This window comes from Pteropus alecto, unplaced genomic scaffold (assembly GCF_000325575.1).
Source record: "Pteropus alecto unplaced genomic scaffold, ASM32557v1 scaffold111, whole genome shotgun sequence".
Lineage (NCBI taxonomy): Eukaryota > Metazoa > Chordata > Mammalia > Chiroptera > Pteropodidae > Pteropus > Pteropus alecto.
In genome coordinates this window covers 6320695-6344795 of record NW_006431915.1, presented here as the reverse complement: position 1 = coordinate 6344795, position 24101 = coordinate 6320695, and the positions used below count along the sequence as shown (strand labels likewise).

At 32.6% G+C, this 24101-nt stretch overlaps 1 protein-coding gene and 1 pseudogene across 6 annotated transcripts in view; one reads left to right on the top strand and one right to left on the bottom strand.

Annotated features, from left to right (window-relative positions):
* The window catches only part of PTBP3 (polypyrimidine tract binding protein 3), an 88941-nt gene extending 65414 nt beyond the window's left edge, over nt 1–23527 (top strand). For all 6 annotated transcript variants that reach the window (XM_006906108.3, XM_006906107.3, XM_025041566.1 and 3 more), the window contains 7 exons: nt 9626–9703; nt 10542–10681; nt 10936–10969; nt 13650–13742; nt 14503–14719; nt 18069–18146; nt 18296–23527. In XM_006906108.3, the coding sequence (XP_006906170.1) occupies nt 9626–9703; nt 10542–10681; nt 10936–10969; nt 13650–13742; nt 14503–14719; nt 18069–18146; nt 18296–18428 (773 nt within the window). In that variant the 3' untranslated portion in view covers nt 18429–23527. The remainder of the gene's footprint in view (nt 1–9625; nt 9704–10541; nt 10682–10935; nt 10970–13649; nt 13743–14502; nt 14720–18068; nt 18147–18295) is intronic.
* LOC112473151 lies at nt 12348–12466 on the bottom strand (annotated as a pseudogene).
* Nucleotides 23528–24101: the final 574 nt, after the last annotated feature.

Below are 24101 nucleotides of genomic sequence, written 5' to 3'. Positions count from 1 at the left end.
CAAATTCAATGATAATCATTCTTTCACTTTTCAGCTTTTTCTTTCGTTATTTTTTTACCATTCATGCAGCCATAAGTGCTAATTTAAAATTTTTTCCTCCTATATTTAGAACTTTATGTAAATGGAATCATGCTGTTTATTTTCTTTTGACTTGTGATTCATTCATATTCATATATGTGGCTGTTGCTTATTCATTCTCGGTATGACCAAGTGTATGGATTCCCATTGTGTGAATATATCACAGTTTGTTTATCCATTCTACTGTTGATAGACATTTTGGGTTATTTTAGTTTGAGGCCATTATGAACAATGCTGCTATGAAATTTTCCTGATTACCAATGAGGTTGAACATATTTTTATTTGTTTATTGTCCATTCTCTTTTATGAATTTTCTGTTCAACACTTTTGCTGATTTTTCTGTTTGGTTTCTTGCTTTTTCTTATTTATTTCTAGGAATTCTTTATTTAGCCCAGACTATAGTCCTTTGTTAGTTATATATGTTGATTATATGTGTTTCTCTCATTTTTGGCTTCATGGTATTTTTATGTAGTCAAATTTATTTGTCATTTTCTTTATATTTGTGATTTTGTGTCTTGTTTAAGAAATCTTTTGTTACCCCAGCATCATAAAGATATAGACTTATATTCTATCTAAAGTTTATAGTACTTTAGTAACTTTGCTTTGAAATAATTTAAGTTGCAAGAATAGTAGAAAGAATTTTTTTTCTTTTCTATATCTTTCATTTATATTCCCCAGTTATTAACATCAGGCCACATTTATGTTATTATCTCCCTGCTTGTGTGTGTGTGTGTGTGTGTGTGTGTGTGTGTGTGTGTGTGTGTGTAGTTTTTTCCCCCCTGAATCACTAGAGAGTAAATTGCAGACATGATGCCCATTACTTCTAAATATTCATTGTATATTTTCTAAGAACAGGGTCATTCTTACCTAAACACAGTTCAGTTATCAAAATCAGCAAATTAACATTCATATAATACTGTTATCTAATCCATAGATCTTTTTAAATTTCACCAGTTGCGAAAATAATGCTCTTTATAAGAGAATTTTTTCTGGCAAAGATCCAAACCAGTATGGGGCTAATTTATTTGTCATTTCTCTTTAGAGTCCTTTCATTTGGAACATTTCTTCATTCTTTGTCTTTCATGACCTTTGCATTTCTTTAAGAGTTCAGGTGTAGTATAGAATGTCTCAATATGAGTGTCTGTTTTTTTGGCTGAAATAATATTGTGTCTTTTCATAGTTTATTACATCCGGAGACACATGATGCCAGTTTATCCCATTCCTGGTGATATTAACTTTAATCACATGGGGGAAGAAGAAACTTGCAGCTGGTCTAGTGATTAAATCTGCACGAGAAAGATTAACAAGAGAAAATAACCGAATTTAATTATATACGTACACGTGGGAACCCCACATATTTGGGAGAGTCAGAGAACCTCATCCCCCTAAATATATGAGAGGTTCAAAGACAAAGGGAAAATGAAGTATATATGACATTCTGAGCTAAGGACAAGGTGAGGTGCCTTGGGGCTTCAGAGGGGAGGAAAATGATTGCAGGATGATAAGAAGAGCAGATGTTCAGTGATTAGTAGTTTTCCCTGCCAAATAGATAGGTCATAAAAGTTATTGCTGGTGATAACTCTTATTATAGGCAAAACCTCTAATTTAAATTCTTCTAGATAGTTAAATGGGGACAGAAATTTCTCTTAATTTCTGCAGGGTCTCAGTTGCCTTTAGCTCAAATATATCTGGATACCAGAGAGACACATCTTTAGGTGATTCATTCTGAACCCCCTACAATCACTTATTAAAGTGGTTTCTGCCAAGTTTCTTCCAGTAAAGTTATATTTTTCTCTTTGTAATTAATTTTTAGGGAAATAGGTTGGGAGTATGTAAATATCCTGTCGCTTATTAATTTTCACCTTTTAGTTTTAGCATCCATTGCTGAAATTAGTTGTTACTGTGATGGTTGCCATATTGGAGATTTGTCAATTCCATCATTCCTTCTACATTTATTAGCTGGGATTTTATTATAAAGGACTTTCTCTTACCACCACTTCATTTATTATTTTGGATAAATTTGACATATAACTGTAAATTTAGGGTATACAATATGTTACTTTGATAATTTATATATTATATGATTGCTGAGGTAGGCATTTATTACATTACATAATTATAATATTGCTGTCAGTTCACTACACTGTGTACATTAGATCTCGATGGCTTAGTGCTTGTTTTATTTATCTATTTTTTATGTCCATATGGATTCTTATTTTATTCTGTGGGTTATAATTTTGTACTAATATTTTTCATCTTATGCTCAAACTGTCCCAGATTCGGCCAGTGAGAGCTCTTACGCACTGATTTCTGTGGCCTTTTGAAATGTCTGTATCATCATTTGAGCACTGCTTTACTTTCTGGCAGAAGATATTTCAGATTTTCTTTGCTTTCCCTGCTTTAGCACTGCAGAACAAGCCCTGGTTCCTTTTAGTGGGAAATGGTATTTGGAAATCAGTATCTAGGCATTAGATGTGCTTATTGCTAACAGGAGAACATTGCTTGTAGTCACTTTAAATGGACATGACTAGGATGGATATATATGTATGTATATTTCATAAATATATTTTCCTCTGTGTATTTGTTTAAAAGCCACAAGTTTTAACTGATACCCCTAATTCCAGTCCAGTATCTTTTTCATATTGGTAACTTCCTTCTTCAAGAATGAGAAATCTGGTTTCCATTAGCCTCAACATATTTACTTATTTGCTCAGTTTTTATAATACACAAAAGTGGTTTCAGATTTTTTAACACATATTATTAAAACTTGATCTTAAGATTTGCTTTAATAGTTTCTAGGCATTGTTTCATTGGTCTGTTCATTTGTCTTCTTTTTCTCATGACCACGAATTTCAGTATCTGCTTCTTCAAGAGTATCTTGGCAATTCTCGAGTATTTACACATGAACTTTAGGATCAGCTTGTCAAATCTTAAAAAAAAAAAAAGCTAATGGGGTTTTGATTGGATTACATTGGCTTTATAAATCACTTAGAAGATAATTGACATCTTTACAGTAGAGTCATCCAGTCTTTGAACATTGTACATCTCCATTCATTTGGGTGTTCCATAATGTCTTTCAGTAAAGTTTGGTAACTTCTCCATAAAGGCTTGCATGTTTTGTTAGAGTCATTCTGAAGAATCATACCTTTAAGATTCTAATTGTAGAAATACTATTCATGATCTGTGTAACCTTGGGCAAATTGCTTAACTGCTCTGCACTTTTGTTTCTTTATATGTGGAATGAGCATAATAGTACTTAACTGGTAGGGTTGCGATGAACATAAATGTGCTAATGTACATAAAGAGTATAGATAGTACGTGTCATAAGTGCAATGTAAGTTTTAGCTATCGTTATTTTGTTTTCTGTTGCTAATGTAGAAATGTAGTGTTTCTTGATTTCACATTCAGCATCCTTGATAAACTAATTCCATATTTCTTTTTCTAAAACTCTTAATTTCTTTTTCTTTAGAAAGATGCACTGAACTTCTAAAATGTATTTAGAAATGAGGAAAAAATATCTAAAATATTAAAAAGAATTAAAAATTTTTTTAATTGCAAGGTTTAATATAAAGCTGCAGTAATCAAGCCAGTTTGGTAGTGTTGAAAGGATAGATACATAGAGTAATGGAGTAGAATAGAGAGTCTAGAAGTAAACCCACACATAAGTAGTCAGTTGATTTTCAACAGAATAACCAATGTAAAATTCAATAGAGAAAGGGAAATCTTTAAACAAGTGGGGCAGGTGGATATCCATACTGGGAAAAAAAATAAAGATTGATCTGTATCTCACACCATATCGACTGGTTAACTTGAAATGGATCTTAGACGTCTATGTAAAACTTAAACCTGTAAAATTGCCAGAAGAAAATGTAGGAGAAAATCTTTGCAACCTAATGATATGAAAAAATGTTTCTTAGGATACAAAAGGCGCAACCCATAAAAGGAAATAATTTATGTATCGTGCACCAAACTTTAAAAGTTTTACTGCTTGAAAGATACCATCAAGAAAACTAAAAAGCAAGCTACAAAGAACTCAATAATAAACTAATAAAAAATGGGCAAAAGTTACTTTACAAAAGATGTATGACTGGCAATAAGCACATGGAAAGGTGCTCAACATCTCTAGTTATCGGGAAAATGGAAATTAAAATCACAGCATTACTACATGCTCATTAGAATAGCTAAACTTGAAAAGGCTTACCGTACCAAAGATGTAGAACATCTTTCACTAGCATACTGTGTTGGTGACCATGTAAAATTTAGGTACAACCACTTTGGAAAAGAGTTTGGCAGTTTCTTTAAAAGTTATGTACACTCCTACAATATGACTCAGTCATTCTACCTGGTCATTAACCCAAGAGAACAAAAGCTTGTGTTCACACAAATACTTGTACACAAATATACATAGTATTTTATTTGTAATGACAAAAATCTAGACATTCTATTATAGGTGGATGGTAAGCAAAATGTAGTTCATCCATGTGATGAAATAGCACTCAGCAATAAATAGGAATAAATTAATAGGACAACAGGATTATCCTGAATGAAAGAAGCTAGACCAAAACATTATGAATGAAAGAAACCAGATAAAAAATGTATGATTCTGTTTATATATAATTCTGTTAAATGTAAACTAATCTATAGTGACAGAAAGCAGGTCAGTGGTTGCCCGAGGACAGGGTTTGGAGAGAGGGGGGTTGCAAAGGGACACAAGGAAATGTTTGAGATGATGAAAATATTTGTTATCTTGATTGTGATGATAGTTTTCACATGTTTTAGATATACATCAGAACTCTTCATAGTACTTTTTATATGTTATAGTTTATTGTATGTATATTAGAAAAGAAAAATAAGTCATCTTTTCCACCTAACGCTGATAACCCTCCAAAGGTTCTCCTTTTCTTTCAGAGTAAATGACCACATCCTTATATTGAATTACCAAATCCTATATTATCCACTCCAGTTTTACTTTTTGATATATCTCCTTTGATGCTCCCTCCTTGCCTCTTCTGCACATCAAACTAACATCCCTCCTGTTTCTAGAACATGTTAGATATGTTCCACCTCCAGATTGTTCCACCAGTTATTCCTTCTGCCTGGAGTGCTTTTTTCCATATACCCTCAGATTTTGTTCATGCTGCCTTCTTTGACCTGTGCTAACCAGACTTTCTTCAGTATTCCTGATTCTTCTGTTCTTTTTTTTTTTTTAATAGTATTTATCTGTGCAGTTGACTTATTTACTATGTTTATTGTTTATTCTGTTTTCATCACTAGAATTAAGTTTACCAGGTAGATTTTTAACTTTCCTGATTGATGTTTGTGCCTGACACAAAATGGCACTCAAAAAAATTTGTTGAATTAATGTTTATATATTATTTTGTTTTTCTCACTACAGTTTTTGAAGTTTAACACTTGTATTTTCATATAGGATTTTTAAGTTTTATACTTATTTTACCAAATCTAAAGTTAATTGATAGTATATTCTTTCTTTATACAACACAAGAACTTGAGGATATTTTAACTCCTTTTTCCTTTTTTTACCTCCTCCAAACTGATATCATTATGTTTTAAAATTTATTTTATTTTAACTTAGCAATTTGTTGTTATTGCTTTATTCAATCAATATTCATTTAGATATAAACCATATATAACTCTTTAGACTTTTCATTTCTTTCCGTCTGGGATCACTTACCTTCTGTCTGAAGAACATCCTTTAGTGTTCACTTAGGGAAGTTCATGGTAACATATTTGAAGGTGTTATTTGTTCAAAAAATGTCTTTATCTTGTCAATTTTAAAAGACATTTTTGCTTAATTGGGAGTTCTAGGTTGACAGGTATTTTTCTTTTAATATATTAAAGAAATCATTCCACAATATTTTGGTTTTCATTGTTGCTCATAGAAAATCAGCCAGCAACCCAACTATGGTTCTTTTCCCTCTGGCTGTTCCTTAGATATTTTTTTCATCTTTGAGGTTTTGTAGTTTCAGTAGAGATTTGTTCTTATTGGAGCTCATTGGGCTTCTTGATTTGGTGAATTGTCTTTTGTTGTTGTTGTTGTTGTTTTTGCTTCTAGAAATTATCTTTTCTTATATTTACCTTTCCCATTATTTCTTACTTTCTGGAACTTTGATTAAACCTGTTATACCCTCTTATTCTATTCTGAGTGTCTCAGACTTTCATATTTTCTAATTCTTTATCTTAATTGTTTTTGCATTTCTAGAAATTTTATTTTGTCCTTTATTTTAAAAAGTATCTCCTGTCCTACATATATTTCTTGGCGTGTCTTTATTTCTTCAAACATGCTGTTGAAATCTTCATCTGATAATATTTGCGGTTGTCTTTCTGCGATAGGTATTACTTTTCTTTCTTTTATTTCCTTTTTTTTTTTGATGAGCTACGCATTTTACTTGGAGAATTAATCATGAGAGTTCTTGAGAGTTAGGATCAAAGTGATATATGTTCCTTCAGAGAGAATTTGCTTGTTTGCAACATTAAAAGGTCTGTGTTTGGGACCATTTCTAACTAATGCTACAACTTTATTAATTTTCCTTTGGACTCCTAAGAAATATGAATTTGGACTGCAAAACTGCATGAGAGCTTTTCGGGAATGTTTTTGTTCCTTCTCTGCTAGACATGTAGGTGACTTTTCTTGTGGTCTTCTGAGGATAGGAGGAATGGGTAAGTAGGGTGGGTTATTTTAGGCTTACACTTCTAGATTAATGTTGTAGTTAATGTTGTGAAGCTCACCTATTGACGACTTTCCTTAGGTTAACCCTGGAATTTGCATCTTTTCTACTACCCCTTGGGGCTGACAGGACCAAAGCTCAGCTTCACAGTTAGGTTTTTGACTTGGTTATTTCTTATCATACTGTTAGCTGTTAGATTTATTGAATGCCTTTTTACTCTTTCATTAGACATTTTCTACAGTAAGGTTGGTCTATATATAATCTGCTACTATGTTCACATTTTAAAAAATAATTATAATTGTGCTATATTTTTCATAGTACACACTCTAATATTTGAAATGGCTCTATTTTGTCTAGTGACTCAGTATAATTTATTTAATCTTCTCCAGCTTTGACATTAAGCTTGTTTCTTTTGGTTTTTGCTATTATAAATAACACTGATTAACTGATTTCATAAGTAAAAATGTTACCTATTAATTTATATTTCCTTAGTTGCTATTATGTTGGTACATTTTCCAAATGTAAAATATCTATTCTTAGCATTCAGATCTTAAGCCATTTTCCTAAAGATTTCTGTAAACTTTTCATAAAGATACTAACCCATTGTCTAACAGGTTACTTTGCTAAAATGTTTCTGATTCTGCCTTTTCGAGGAACAAATTTATTAAAACTTTATAAATGATTCTTTTATCAAATTTTAACACATGTTCTTATTAATCATTATATTCTACTTGGAAACAGTTATTTAAAATTTGGCTCTGGTAATTGTTTGCCACTTCTTATTATATTTATCACTATCGAATAGTCTGTGATAGTTACCTCATTTCCCTCAAACCTACCTCCTCATATCCCTCTCCATAGCCATCCATATTAGTCTCTTTGTTGTGTTTAAAAAGTACCTCCCTTGCCCTCCCCTCAAATCTCAGTGGTTTACAGAAATTAACATTTATTATGTCTTTGTGATCTAGGGCCCGGGCTGAAGATATTACTCCATTGGAGACATGGCATTCTTAAAAATAAGAGCTGGTGTAAACTGAGAATGCCTCTTAAAGCTTCTGTATAGAAGCAACATGTCTGTATTCCTGACATGATCAAATGCAGGGGGAAATGCATAGAAATTATGTTTGTCCCATAGGAGGAACTGCAGGTCACGTAGCTGGCCAGAGATATATGGAAGGGGCAAGTGAATACTTGGCAACAATGATACAATCTACCATATCTCTTATGTTTAATTTCCAAGTGTAAAGTTTTATAATTATTCATATCCATATTGAAACTTCTTTGTTGTCTTCCTTTTTACCTTAAATAAAGTTATTTCTGTTATAGAAATGAATCCTTTTACCTGTGATGTTCAGTCTGTTTGAATGTAAGTTTAACACAGATTCTTGTCTGCTTTGTTCAGAGCTTCCTCAGCACTGAAGAATGCTTTGTTCATAATATGCTCTCAATGTGTTTCCCTTCTTAGTTCAGCAGTTATTCTGTCAGATTTTTTTTGTTTTTTGTTTGTTTGTTTGTTTTGTATCCTCAGTTCTCTTGCTAGCTCTATCCCTGAAGTCTTAATGACTATATTTTATTGAATTATTTTAATAAATCACAGCTATATATTTAACATTCTGTTAGGTCATTCTCTTAAATGAAGAGAGTAAACTTATGAGCTTTAATTCCTCTGGAAAATACAGCCTACATACTTCTTCCTATAAATAAGCTCATCACCCTGTCACTAAAAAACAAAAACAAAAAACCTATCCCTTGACTCTTACAATCTGACTTCTCACTATTGCTCTAAAACTATTTTTTACCATTTGCATTTCTCATTCTCTTTGACCTCTGTTACCCCAACTTCTGTTTCTCTAAATCCTGAAGGACTAGAATTCACTTTTTTTCTCTATTTCTAAGGCTGTTCTCTTATCTGTATTCCTTAGAATGTTCCTCTTCCTTCCTCTACTACTTGTGTCCTAATACTCCTAGGTTCTATTTTTAGTTCTCTTGTTGTCATATGCCCTTTTGAGTGGAGCTCTCATTCATATGGCTTTCATATTTGTTTCTACGTAGATGGTTTACATATCTGTGTTTTGTAATAGTTATTTTGAGTTCGCCCCCTTATTTTCATTTGTGGGCATTTCCATTTGGATGCCTTACCATTACCTCCACCTTGACATGTCCAAAACTAAATTGTTTTCCTGTTAGTATTAACTCCTCCATTGAAACTAACTCCTGTTTTTGTTGATGGTGCATAGTTACCAGGCTTCTAAAAGGAAAGGGAAGAATGCCAGTATTCATTTAGCATCTAGTACACACTAAACACTGTGCTTTTCAGTTACATGTTGTTTAGCTCGTTTTACTTCCCAAGAAACCTTCTCCAAACAATCCCATTGAATTCTCTGCGATCCCTTTAGACTACTTGAAGTACATTTGTATTTAAATCATTAGATCCCCAGCATGTGAATCTCCTGTAATTCATACTTTTAGTTTGTAAACCTCTCAAAGGCAAGGATTTTTATTTCATATTCCTTTTTATCAGCACAGTACCTAATAAATACATTACAATTTAATAAGTATTTGATGATTTTCACATAGAAATAATGCTGTAAATAAGGGCAAGAATCTCAACCTAAATAACAACTGAATAACAAACTAATCACTCAAAACTAAATAACGGCTAAGTTATACTCTTGAACCTTGAACCTAATTGAAAGGGTACTTAGCCTCTGGAAGTACTATACTTATTAAGGATCATCTGTTGAACAATTTTTACTTAACAGAATCTCTTTATCAATAACATACCCTCATATAACCATTTTATTTGCTTCGATAACCATTTATAGACAGTAAATTTATTTCAGCTTTTCTTTCCCCATTAGGTGCACCAGGTATAATTTCCTCACCATATGCAGGGGCTGCTGGATTTGCCCCAGCCATTGGATTTCCTCAAGCTACAGGTGACTCTTTTAAAGTTGAATTTGAAACGATTTTTTATGATGCTCTATATTTTCTAGGAACTTATCAAGATGAAAAATGTTAACCATATTGGAAGGATTTACAATACAAGTATTGTGTTTTTCAGCCATAGAAGTGGCTCATAGTATGATAACAGCTTCCTTGTATTTACAAATAATTCTATAAAATCTATTGCTGTTGGTGATAATATTTATATAGCACTTTACAAGGTTACAAAATGGTTTTCCCATACATAATGTCATACATTCTGCATGTATACAATTCACTTGTTTTAGGTCTACAACTCAGTGATGTTTAGCAAATGTAGAGTTGTGTAGCCATTACCACAGCTCAGTTTAAGAACATGCTGTATCTTTTTTTTTTTTTTTTTAGTTTTTGTGTGTGTGTTAATTTGTGACTTCTATTTGTGACTTCTGCTCAAGGACTTTTTAAAAATATGTCTCAAATTTTCTGGTAGAAGTCAATATGAAAATTATCTTTAGAGAAATGTGCTGGCATATATCTGTTTCAAGAAAGAGGTAGTACTTGTAGTTGATAGACCCTCTGAGAAGCCTAATGGCTTTTTAAGAACAGTGAATTCAGTCACTCTGCAAAATACTATATAAATAATAGAATACTGAGTATGATGTCAAAGAATAAGGAACTTGACTTCCAGACAGATGCTGTTGGGCAGAAAACTGGCCTTGATAGCCTTATGGTAATTTTGACACATTTTCTTCTATGTTTTTGCTTTTTTCTTCAGTTATTTACTTAAGTTATATCAAGTATTATAATTCCTCAGATGACTAGATTATGAAATGCTTTTGATCTTTTTAAAAGGTCTGTCAGTCCCAGCTGTTCCTGGAGCTCTTGGTCCTCTCACAATCACCTCCTCTGCTGTCACTGGAAGGATGGCCATTCCTGGGGCTAGTGGTATACCAGGGAATTCTGTTCTGCTTGTCACCAATCTCAATCCTGATGTGAGTTGAAAAGCATTATAAATAAATAAGTCCTTCAGGAGGAGGTCTGTGTAGTCAGTTCTGATTGATCTGGTGTTATAATCAAATAAAAATGTTTGTTTTAAGGATTTTTATTAAAATTTATCACTAATGTATATAGAGGAAGCATATAAAATAACCACTTTGAACAAAGTCAACTGTCATTATTACAAGTAAACTTATGTAAGTTAAACTTATTTAAATTAGATACTTATATTTTGTGTTATCCTTTTCAGCTTATCACACCACATGGGCTTTTTATCCTATTTGGTAAGTTATTTTTAATATTATCTGTGATGTGGATTGAACACATTTCATTATTCAGTAATATTTATCGACTATCTCTGTGTGCCAAGTAGTGTGTTTGATATTGAAGTTAGAGTAGCAAATAAAACTTAGTAATTATAATACAATAAAATTTTATAAAAAAGGAAAGAAATAGTGATCATAATGGAAGCATGTAGCTGGGAGGCCTGACCTAGCTGAGGAAATTGAAGATGATTTACCAAGAGAAAGGAAAGTTAAGCTGACTTGTGAAAAATGAGTAAGCATTAGCCAGGCAGAAAAGGGAGGGCACATGTTCTTTCACAGATAACAGCAGTGAGAGAGAGCTTCTGGAACATGGAAGTGAAGGAAGCCCAATGGGGAGTCTAAGGGAAAGACATGTTGAAGCTGCACAGATGGATAGGGACAACATCCTGCAGAGCTTTGTAAGCTAAATAGTGGAGCTTGGCTTTAACCTAGGAACAGTGGGAAACCATTGAATAGTTTTAAGCAGAAGAGAGGCATAACGAGATTCAGGTTTTACAAAGAAATTTCCAAACTTTGTAACGGTGTTCTTCTCTGTTAAAAATAAATTTAGCACATACTCCTAATTCATATATGATTAATTATTCATAAACTTCACCCATCTTTTACTATATTCATTATATGTAGTATAATATGTACAAGTATATGAGCAATGAAATAAGCAATATTTAATATTTTAAAGGTTTTTATTAATGAAACTCATAAAAACTATTAATATTTAGTGAGAAATGTGATTTAATAGGCTTCATTATTTTCAGAATCTTTTTTATTTTGATTCAATATTCCAAGGTCTGATTCTAAAATCACTTTATTTTAGTACTTAATGGTTGTCATAAATGAAAAAGATACCTCATAAACATATGCACTATAAATAGAAGTGTTTCATTGTTGCTGTACCTAATTAATTATGATGCTAATTTTTCAGCCTAATCCACTAATTTTTGGTGTACTTAGAAAAGTTCTGTTTTTCCTCTTGTTAGATTAGTTGATCTTAAATACTGTCGCATTAGAATACTTTTAACAAATGGGGTTAAAACTCACTTTCACATGGAAGAATTTTTAATGCGATGGAAAATTGTTTCAGATTTTTTGAGTGGGTAGTAGGTTTTTTAAACAGCATTTTTGAAGTATAATTTATAGCCAGACAGCTTACCTGCTTTAGGTATACAGCTCCATGTTTACAGTGCTGTGCAACACATTATTCATTAACGAAGTCCAATTATTTTTTATTTTTTTATTTTTTATTTTTATTTTTTTTTAAGCGAGGCAACCCTTGGTTGACCTCACAGATTTCAAGGACTTTGTCAGTTTACAATCTCTTATTTTTTTTTATTTTTTACGCCTACAGCACCTGGTCTTCCTAGGTGGTCTCCCATCCAAGTACTAACCAGGCCCGACCCTGCTTAGCTTCTGAGATGAGACGGGATCGGGCTTGTTCAGGGTAGCATGGCCATAGACCTGAAGTCCAATTTTAGAACATTTCCGTTACCCCACAGATTCCCTCCATGCTCATTGCAGTAACCATAAAATTTGTATTCATGACACATTTCTGTAATTTTCAGTAATAAAATCATGTATTAATGATATTTTCAAATGTCTCTTTAATAGCCAAAGCACATTTCTTTCTAAAAGTAGTTAATTTCTCACTTATTTTAAAAAATATCACCCTCAGCTTGAACAAATTATATATGTTATTTTTTAAATAATATCTATTTCAACCATTTGTCATTTCTGAAAAGGATAGCAAATTTGGAATACCTTTTTCTTTTATATTTTGAAAGTACCATTCATCTCTAAGTTCATTTGCTCTTAGGTGCTTGCCCATGAGCTAAGAAATATTCTTTGAGTGCTTTGAAGATTTTCATAGTTATTCTCTCATTGTATTACAAAGTATGGTAATGATGCTACTACTTAAGGGTCTTATTTTTGTAATATTGGTGATATCCTGTAGCAAAAAAGTGCAATAGTGCAGTATATTTTAATATACTGAATGAAAAAAAGTGAGAGAATGCCCTTGATACTGTAGACACTTCTGCCTATAATTTTATCATATATTAAAAATGAGTAAAAGTTTTTCATATTGGTTTTATATAAACAAATCAGTGCAAATAAGAGTTTGATTGTTTTCCTCTCATACCCCAATGAATCATTTTGCCTGGCCTTGAGAGATAGGACCCACTATCAGGAACACTAATGTAGAAAAATGGAATGTAATGATATCAATTAGGAGGCTGACATGATAGTCTGGATGTGAAAGTGGTGATAATTTTGATAGTTAATGAGGTTGAGAAGAAGTGGACAAATGTGAGATATTTAGGCCATAGAATCAGTGGGTGCTGGTGATTGATTGGATGTATGAATTTAAGGAAAGGAATTCAAAAGATGAATCTCAGGTCTCTGACTGGAACAAGTATATTGATGATGATAACATTTGTTAACAGAGTTTATGAACACTGGATGTGGAAAGAGGAAAGGGGAGATCTGGAACATAGAAGAGATATGTGTTTGGGAGCATATGTATGAAATTGCCTAGGGAATATATATAATATAAAAAAAGAAACTTTCTTTAAATGCATTAGTAAAATTAATTGAATATTGCATAGACAGGCATTAAAAAGTTTTGTTTTGTCTTTTTAATTAGGAGTGTATGGTGATGTACATCGAGTGAAGATTATGTTTAATAAAAAAGAAAATGCCTTGGTTCAGATGGCAGATGCAAATCAAGCTCAGCTAGGTACTAATGGTTATTAATACTAATAATAACCACCTCCCCTATTTGTATATAAATTTTTCTATAAAATAAACAAATTTACAGATAGTAGGAATATACTTGTACTGAAGAGTAACTCTTTATGCTGATGTCTTCCTATTATTTGGACCTGCTTATATTTAAAGATTAAAGGCATTGAATATTCTTTGAAGTCTGAAGTTCATTTTTCTACTTGAACATATTATTGCTATTTAGAGCTTTGATTCACTTATTCTGTTTTATTTTATTTACTTGTTTTCCTTTCAAATTAAGTTTTCTAGAACTGTTGCATGGCATAAAAGTTTGGGCAAACTTCATAATGATGGCACAAGAAAGTGCCATTCCACAGCCTCATTGTTCATTGTCATAGTGGCTGGTAAAATGTTACTACTCAGATTCTTTAAAAAAAAAAATACTTTGCTTGAGATTAATTTATTCAATAACTATTTCCTGAGCACTTGTTACATGTTCCAGGCAGTCTGGAACTTCCTAGCACTATGCTAGGAAGATAGTTGTTTTTGTTTTTGTTTTTGTTTATTTATTTATTTTGATTTCTTGTCTTCCATTATGATAAAACAAATCATTTAATACATTTCCGTATATGAGTTTTTTTATTTAAAGCCATTTTAACCCTTAAATTGACAATATAATTTTAAATGACTAAAAATAATTTATAATTTAGACAAATTTTACAGAGATTCTGTCTTACTACCCAAACTGTCCTTTTTCTCTTTCCGTGCACCAGCAATGAACCATCTGAGCGGTCAGAGACTTTATGGAAAAGTGCTTCGTGCTACACTGTCCAAACATCAAGCAGTTCAGCTTCCTCGAGAGGGACAAGAAGACCAAGGTCTGACTAAGGATTTTAGCAATAGTCCTTTGCATCGCTTTAAAAAGCCTGGCTCTAAAAACTTCCAGAATATTTTTCCGCCGTCAGCCACTCTGCATCTTTCCAACATCCCGTATGTACCTAATTAGTTATATTCATTTAGATGATTAATAATTTACAGTATACGTTTTAGGAGAGGTAACAACTCTGAAATTATTCTGATGTAGCAGTTGTCCTAATGACTAATTTCTTGTGAGATGATTCATTTGCTATTATATCTTAAGAAGGTGATATTTCCAGCCATACACTGCAAAGTAAAAGATAGCAATGCTTAAAAATTTTCTTTTAAAATAGAAAATTAGCAACTAGTTACCTTTCAGTTATAAAAGGGCATAAAAATAAGGTTATGCAGAAATATCCCATTGATACATACTTGGTCATCCCTTTGTATAGAGGTAAAGACTCTTAAGTAACCAACATAGCAGAATCAAATAATTTCTCTAAGAATTTGGTAAAAAAAAAAAAAAAAAAAATCTTTATTTTTTCATGTACAACTTTCCAACCCATATATAAATTACTTAATAGCTAAAAATGATTTTTTTGTGTGTGTGGCCGCTCTGTATAAACCAGTGTTGTAGCAGACTTGTTCTTTAGTCATCTTCTAACTCCAGGAACAGCAGACTAAAGAGCTTGGGCCAAAACCATTTGTTTTTATATGGCCCATGAACGAAGACTGATTTTTACATATTCAAATAGTTGAGGAAAAGCAAAAGAAAATTATTTTGTGCTTTGAGAAAATTTTACAAAATTCAAATTTCACCATCCATAAATAAAGTTTCATGGAACACAACCATACTCATTCATTTAAGCTACAGCAGCAGTGACTGTTGTTATCAAGACCTAAGATATTTACTGTGTGGCTCATGTTAGAAAACATCTGGCAACCTCTGTTCTGATTCTTGAAATCCTTGAGCTATAAACATGGCGGTTTTATATAAATCTAATACATGAAGGAAGATAAGCTTTGGAAAGGGAGGGGTAAAAGCTCTGGGGTATGGTTGTATGGATGCATATGTGTGGAAATCTAAAGACTGAGGGAATGGAGAATGGTAAAGTTCTGGAATATTACTAAGAACGAGAATAGGAGATGAATAGTTATAGAAAATAATTACTCAGAATAGCATTAAATACTCAGGCTCTCAGCTAGTCTTCATTTAGACTACATGGAGAAACCTTGAATCTGAATTGAGTAACGGCTCAAACCTCATGCCAGCTAGGAAACTGGGGGAGCTACTTAAGGAAAAATATCTAGATTATGTGGATCTAGAACTTTAGCAGCTCATCACTATGGAGTCAGAGGGGCAGCATATTTAGAGAGTAAGGCAGGCTTCTGTCATTGTTACCTTGCAAATGTAATACATTGTCCAGGAGCTGGTCTCATGTTACAACATACATAGGACATATAGATAGAAGAGAGAAAGAATATTTTTTGAACCATCTACCAAGTTCTGGGCACTATGGTGATGTTTTACATGTGTTACCTCATTTAATCTCCATATTAAACATTTTTTAACTGTGATAATATATACAACATAAAAATTTACTATTTTAACCATTTTTGAGTGTGCAGTTCAGCATACATTCCCATTATGCAGCCATCACCTTTGCCCGTCAGTAGATCTTTATCATCATCCTGAACTCTAGACACATGAAAAAATAACTCCATTTCCCTCTAACAGCCAGTCCCTGGTAACCACTATAGCAGTACCCTCTTATCAATGAGGGATGTGTTTTAAAACCCCCAGTGAATGCCTTGAAACTACAGATAGTACCGAACCTTATGTCTAGTATGTTTTTCCTATACATACATAATACCTTTGATAAAATTTAATTTATAAATTAGGCACAGTAAGAGATGAACAACATAATTAAATAGAACAATTATAATAGTATACTATAATAAAAGTTATGTGAGTATGGTCTCATTAAGTCAAGAACTTTTATCTTTTCAGATAAAGGAAACACTATTCAGCTTTTCTTTGGCATATCCAAATTGCCAACATCTGCTCTTGTGCTTTGGTGTCATCATTAAGTAAAAAAAGAGTCACTTGAGCACAAGCACTGGACTACTGCAGTAGTCCATTTGAACACTGAGAAGGTTACTAATGATAGGCTGGTAATGACAGGCTGGTAATACATACAGTGTGGTTACGCTGGACAAAGGGATGATTTAAGTCCCTGGCTCAATGGAGCAGGATAATAGGAGATTTCATCATGATACTCAGAATGGCGCTCAATTTAAAACTTAGTTGTTTATTTCTGGAATTTATCATTTAATATTTTCAATCTGCAAGTATCTGAAACCACAGAAAGTGAAACCACGGATGGGGAGGACTACTGTATTCTACTTTTTGTCTCTATCAATCAGTTTATCATAATAACCTTTGAAGTAAGGTTACTTCCTCAAAGTGGCATATGAAGTAAATGAGAAATAGAATGTGAATGTAGATCTGTCTCCTTTCAGAGTCAGTTAATGTTCTGCCGTCCTCGCTGGCAGTTATGACATGAGGAAGAGTCTACACTCAGTCACTTGACTCTCATGTAATAAAACACTATTTATTATTGACTGCTACATAACAGATCGCCCCAAAACTTAACACGATAGTAAATGGTTATTATCTCATACTTTCACTATGGGTCAAGAATCCAGAAAGTTGCTTAGCTGAGTGTTTTTGACCAGGAGTCTCTCATAAGGTTGCATCTGAAGGCTTAACTGGGGCTGGAGGATCCACTTCCAAAGTGGCTCACTCATATGCCTAGTTGTTGACACGAGAGCCTCAGTTGCTTGCCACAAGGACCTCTCCATATGGCTGCTTAAGTGTCCTCATGAAATGATTTCCTTCAAAACTTATGATTCAAGAGATGGCAAGGTGGGAACTGCCAGTGTCTCTAAGCTTCAGCTATTGTCATTTCTACAATACTCTCGTAGGTTACGGAGGACATCCCTATTTAGTATAGCAGGGGTATATTAAAAGACGTGAATACGAGGAAGCAAGAAGGGCTATCTTAGAGCCTAGCTGCTCCTACACATATGCATAATTATCCTGAAAACAGTTAAAAATGTAGAACTCTAGATTGTAGTAGAAAAGTCAGAACTAGGGAAGTAGCTTTGTAAGTACTAGAGTTAAATAAATACTGAAGCCAATGGTATGGGTAATAATCTCTTTGAAAGAATAAATATGGACTTTCTTGAGCTTTATATACCTGCCCACATCTTTTGCAAAAGATCTGAGGCAAAATTCCATTGTTTGAGGACATGTATGTGTCAACCTCAAACATCTTTCAGGGCAGTGCCAAATCATGCCTTCATTGCATGGCTTTATCCTCTAAAATGTGAGATACTCTGGGGACTTGACTATTGCAAGTTAATCTTTGCTTCATTAGGGCTAAAGTAGTTGGTTGACTCTGCGATGTTTTCACAGCCCTTCTGTTACAATGGATGATCTGAAGAACCTTTTCACAGAAGCTGGATGTTCAGTGAAGGCTTTTAAATTCTTTCAGTAAGTCTGTGCTTTCAAGAAATACATTAACCTTGTTTAATATGGTATGAAAAATTTTTAAGTCGTTCAGTGAAGTCTTCTAGGGTTGGGGAGGAAATTTATAGGAAAAAATTAATTCTATACACTTTTTGTATTTATGCCATTTTCAGGAAAGATCGCAAAATGGCCCTTATTCAGTTGGGATCTGTGGAAGAAGCAATCCAGGCTCTCATTGAGCTTCATAACCATGACCTTGGAGAAAATCATCACCTCAGAGTTTCCTTCTCAAAATCTACAATCTGACTTTCCTGTGAATTTTTCTCCTAAGACTGGACCATAATTTCAGTAAAACGTTCAGACATGGACTGAAGCAGCTCAAGACCAATTCTGCCTCTTTTACAAAAATAATTCTTTCTGAGTTTGATATTCAAGTATATTCAAAAAATTAAGGGATGTTCTTTTTCCCCGCCTGCCAATATGTAGTGAAAGGTTTGATTTTCCTTTATACCATAGTTTCTATGAAAATAATCTTCAGGAAAAAAATTTTTTGTCAATAATTTAATTCCCCATATTAAATTGGATTTCAAGAGGACAGACTTTCTTTTAGTTTGGATCCAGATCAGCCTTATACATTTCTAAACTCTTTTGTACTTTAAAAATTTAAACATATAAACTTTTAAAATTACTCAATGTAATTTAAATTACTTAAAACCAAGTTTTTAACTTTATGATTCAGAACTTTAACTCCCATAGGAAATTATGTTCATTTATAAATTATGTCAATTATTTGGCATATATTGATAGTTATACATGAACGAATTGTGTTGTATTGGAAGCAGATTTAAACTTGCATGTTTTCTTTCAAAAAAATTTTTTTTTTTTTAGTGGAAGACACTCCTTTGAATATTGCATATCTTTAACTTTTTATGACTATTTGGAGAAACAAAGTGTCTTAACTGTCCCCAAGGCAATTAAGTGGAATCTAACCAAGATCTATTAAGGTGTCAGAATAATTAATAATTTTAATAGGAAAAATCATGTTTTAAATTTCAAAATGGCACTTATTTGCTGAGTAATATAACATGATCTTGGAAAATTTTAAAAAGGTAATTCTACTTATAAACTACTTTTTTACAATTATTTTCAGAAAAAAGTTTACAGTCTTAAGGAAAATATTCAGGTCTATCATATGGTTTGACAGATTTTTTAAAGTTATTTTTGGTAAGGTCTTCTTTTAGAAAAAAAATCTCAAGGGTTTTTTGTACCACTATAATCTGTAATACTTATTCAGAATTACTGTGTATTTAGTTAATTTCTTATTATGTGCCTTATTATGTGCTTATGATACAATAGGTTAGAGTTTTATCTAAGTATCTTGAAAGCTATATTGTGGGCTTGGTGAGCATTTGTTTTTTTCTTTCCCTGTTTTAGTAAGGATTTTAAAGTTTTCTTCATTGCAATTTTAAGTGGTTTTCAATAAGTAATAGTTTTTATTCAAATTTATGGTGCTTTAGTGCAGAGATGGGGTGGGGAAGGGTAAATGGTTTGGGGAATAACTCAGTGCACACCTGTAGGCCTCTTCACATTGTGACCAGTAGCAGTCATTGTCAGTTATAGCATACTGTTTGGGGGCTATGAAATGTGATCTCAGTTTCTGGATCTTGTCTAATCTTTATCATCAGAATTTGTCTCAGGATTACTTGGTTTTTCTCAGTACTCTAATGAGAACTTGCTTTTCTTTGTTAATGTAACTTCATTACTGAGTGCCCACACATATGGAGTATGAGAAGGTAGAAAGTAGATTCCTTCTCATTCTTTGTCCCTCTGGCTTTTTGGTTGAATGTAAGAACAGTAGTTGTATAATGTAAAATTGTTTCTTTTTAATGAGAAACTGCGCTTTTGTTAATTCCTTTAATGCTCGACCAGATTTTTTTTTTTAAACAATTTGTCAAAAGGGATATTTTTGTCCACCCCTTTTACACTTTTCAGATTCTCAGAGTGGCTCATCTCACCTTTTAAAATATATCAATCTCTTTGCTATATTCCAGTCATTAATTTGAACATAAGAAGGTTTCTACAAAAGAAATTTCACAAAAACTTGGAGACCACAAAAGATTTTAAAGATTGTTAAAAAGCAGAATCCACTCAACACTGAGCAACAGTTAGGTGTTAGAAAAGGAAGGAGGACATTAAGTTGAGACTTTTCAAGTGGATCGATTTAGCATTGGCTGAATAGATAGGTATAATCGTTTATCAGGTTTTTATTTTTTCACTTATGAAATCTATCTTTAGCAAAACACTTCTGTTAAGCGGGGAGGAAAACATTTATTTAAGAAATCTCCCAAAATATGCTTCTTTTTTCCTTCCATATATAGGCACTATGATAATTTTTAGTGGCATGTTAAATTGGATTATTTCATTTACTCTGAGTTAAGAATTACAGTGTAATTTAAAATCGTGATTCTCGTAACATTCAGTGTAAGTGTAGCAAAAAGTGTAGCAGAAGGGCGATCATAATGGTGTTGAATGTAATTTCGAAATAGGGCATGGCCTTTAAATCCAGGAGAGAACATTGGAATCCTTTTCAGGGATTTGTGTGTGTGTGTGTGTGTGTGTGCGCGCGCGCGTGTGTGTATAGATAGTATATATATACACTCTTCTAATGTTGTACATACATATGCACATTACATACATTTTAATTTATTGACAAAGAAAATCAAATTAAGATTTGGAAAAGTGAGATATTATATAAAATAGTGTGTTTGAAACCATCAATCTGTGTCTTAAAATTAGCTGTAGCACATGGTTGTTGTCTGTACTGGGCTATTTGCTGTTTGAATTCTAGAGGTCTACAGTCTTTGTGTTGGCATAGTTTCTGTAAAAAGATTAAAAAATATCAGGGTAGTGGAAAAACTAGATCTTTATATTTTTGTTTTGGCATGCATTTACTAGATATCTTCTAAGCAATGCTTTTGCTGTTGAGCTGTCATAGTATTCTATTTTTAAGTTTATTTACTTTATTTTAAGGGGTATTGTCATCACTTTTAGAGATGTCTTGACTTTTACACAAAATATACATATTCAGGACTTTAAAAAAATAGTAGTACACGTTTAACAGTAACAATTTATGCCAAAATGTTTTACTTTGAGATTTAAATAACTTACAGAGCAGTAACATGTGTTTTGTGTGAGATACAAATAGAAAAATGACCCAGTATCTTAATTGATAACTTACTGGAGAGTATCAGAATTACCCAATAGCTCCTACAGAATGCCATAAATTCTCTAAGTCTAAATATTAATAATCATTTATTTGTAGTAGTAATGTTTCCAATTTCGTTGTTGAAAGTTGCAGATCTCTCACAGTCTTTAGAGACATATTTCTGCCTACGTAATTCCTATGGGAGTGGAGCACTGCTTTCTTTGGCTCCACCTAGGTTGGAGATCATAAGTTCTACGTCAGTTGACTAGAAGTAAACTCTCATGAATGTCTGTTCAGTTTCATGTTGAATTGTCTAATTTAATTTATGACATATTAGGCAGCAAAGTTTAAATATACATTGAGTATATTATCATATGATTTCTCTTCTGTTCCCCATAAATATTTTTGGATAAGAGATGACAAGCTCAAAAGTAGGTGGTCTCCCCCTCAACGAGTCACTTAAAAACCCTTTTTGCCAAATTATTAGTCTGTCTTTCAGAAAACCTAATGTGTACTGCTATTTTTAAAACCAAAAAGACAACATGACTATGCGTAAAAGCATTTTTCTTAGTCTTTCCTTTGTCTTGATCTGTTGTTAACAAGAATAGAACTGCCAGACTCAAAATATTCTACTATTGTGCTAAAAGAAATACAGTTTAGATTGCACAGAACTTTTCCTTTAAAGAAAATATAACTCAGCCGTTTTTTAAAAGAGCTGTGTTGTTATCTACAAGACTATTTACAGTCTTTTTTCAGAGCAAATTCTAACAGCTAGTTGTAAATTATTTAAAAAATAGAAAATTACTAAAATATTAGTTTAGGGGTTTTATAGAGGGAGAAAAACAAAACGGGACCAAAGTTTATGTGCCTTCTTCAGTAGTCTTAATTGACCTTTTCTTCCTATTCGAGACTAAGATGTAGTATCAGTATTCTGGTTTTCAGGAAATATGTACTATATAGTTATAAAAGAATGTTATCCCACAGACTATTCATCCAAGCAAAGAATTGTAACTGTATAAATGAAGTCTCTGTTACACTCTTGCCTTTATCACATAATATTCATTATGTAGCATTGTGGAGGTCCAAGAACAGAGCTGCTCTGAATCTCTGTGATAGTCATTTTTAGTTTTTGTAACCTGAGGCATATGTTCCAGAGAACAGGGATATTCGTCTGGTCCAGTGACCTTGGTGATAATAATCATGATTGAAAGCTGCTTATGGCAAGCTTAATTCAGCACTGTAAACAGATTTTCGTTCTTATGTTATTTTCAATTTTTGAATCTATGTCGTAGTTGTAATAACAAATTTAAATAGCTATTTTTGATGTCATACTCTGGCCTTTTCCCACTTACTGTTGTTATTCAGATATTTAAAAAAATTCATCCCACATCCAGATAGTACTAATTATAAAGATTGCTGACCAAGCAAAGTTTTGCATCAAAATGTCACCTCATTGCTCTGACCAAAGACTGACTTCTGGTTTTTACTCATTTCTATTAAGCATTTTTTTCCCAAGCTCCTTTCTGAAAGAAGACCTAGTGCAAAGCGGCCTTTACTTTCTATTTCTTATTGGTGAATAGACTACTTAGAGAAAATGGGAGTTTAAATGTGAACTGAATGAACTAGGATAACAAGGTTTTGATGGACATTTTCAGTACTGTATTTAAGAAAAAAAAATAGCACAGTTAGGAGCCTCTGACATTGTCTCATGTTTTACACGGTCTGTTCATTAAATTCCCTTTTTCAGTTCATAAGAATGTTCATCTAACAGAAGATACTGTAAATATTTGTAACAACATTTTTTTTTAACCAGGCCAAAAAAGAAAAAAAAAAAAAGGTTTTTGGGAACAACTTAACATATAAAATGATTTTATATAAAACATCAATTGTCTTGTATATTTTGATAAGCAGCAGTACCAGCTTTCATTTGTAACACAGTTTGTGGCATTGGAGAAAAAGGATTCTGTGATTGTTGAAGTGAATTGTTATAAATGCAAAGAGAAGATAAAATATTAAAAAACATTTTCTAAATGCGTAGTGCATGGTTAATTCAAGCTTCTGTACACTACAGTATATTCCATTTTCATTCAATTTGTATATTTGCTGACTATTACTTAATATCTCTAATCTCTTTTCCTAACAAGTATAGCATTGTAGCATGCCTTTTAATAAATGTCATGACATCTGTACTCTCTTAAAATTTTTGTGTTCTTGTCTGTACTTTGGGTTTTCCCTTGTCTTTCCTGTAATTCTAATGATGTCATGTTTTTTTTTTTTTAATTTTCCATAGCCATCCATCTAAACTTGTCATAGAGAATAGCAAGCATATATTTATACAACATAAAAAAAAAATCCTAAGTCTACTAACCACCTCTTTTTAAACTAAGGAACAAAGTTTCATTTTGGGGAGCAAACTGCTTTTCTAATCTTATGTAACTTTTTCTGTGGCACTCCTTTCGTATAAGTAAGTACAGATTGGCGCATGTGCTCTCTCCTTTCTCCTCTCTCCAGCGTGCGTGCATGCACACACACGGTATATATGTGCAATGCCAAACGAGTTGGAACACTTTTTCTAGTTTAGTTCAATTTTTGGCTTAGTATTCATAAATTCTGAAACATGAGGTGTGATCTCTACCCAAGTTTGCATCCTTTTTAATTAAAGGGTACATATTGCTTTTCCTTAGACAAATATTTCTGGGTTCTTTTAAAGAGTTATTGGGTTGTAGGAGTCTAAGCAGTAATTTATTTTAATCTTTTACTCTAGGATCTTTTGC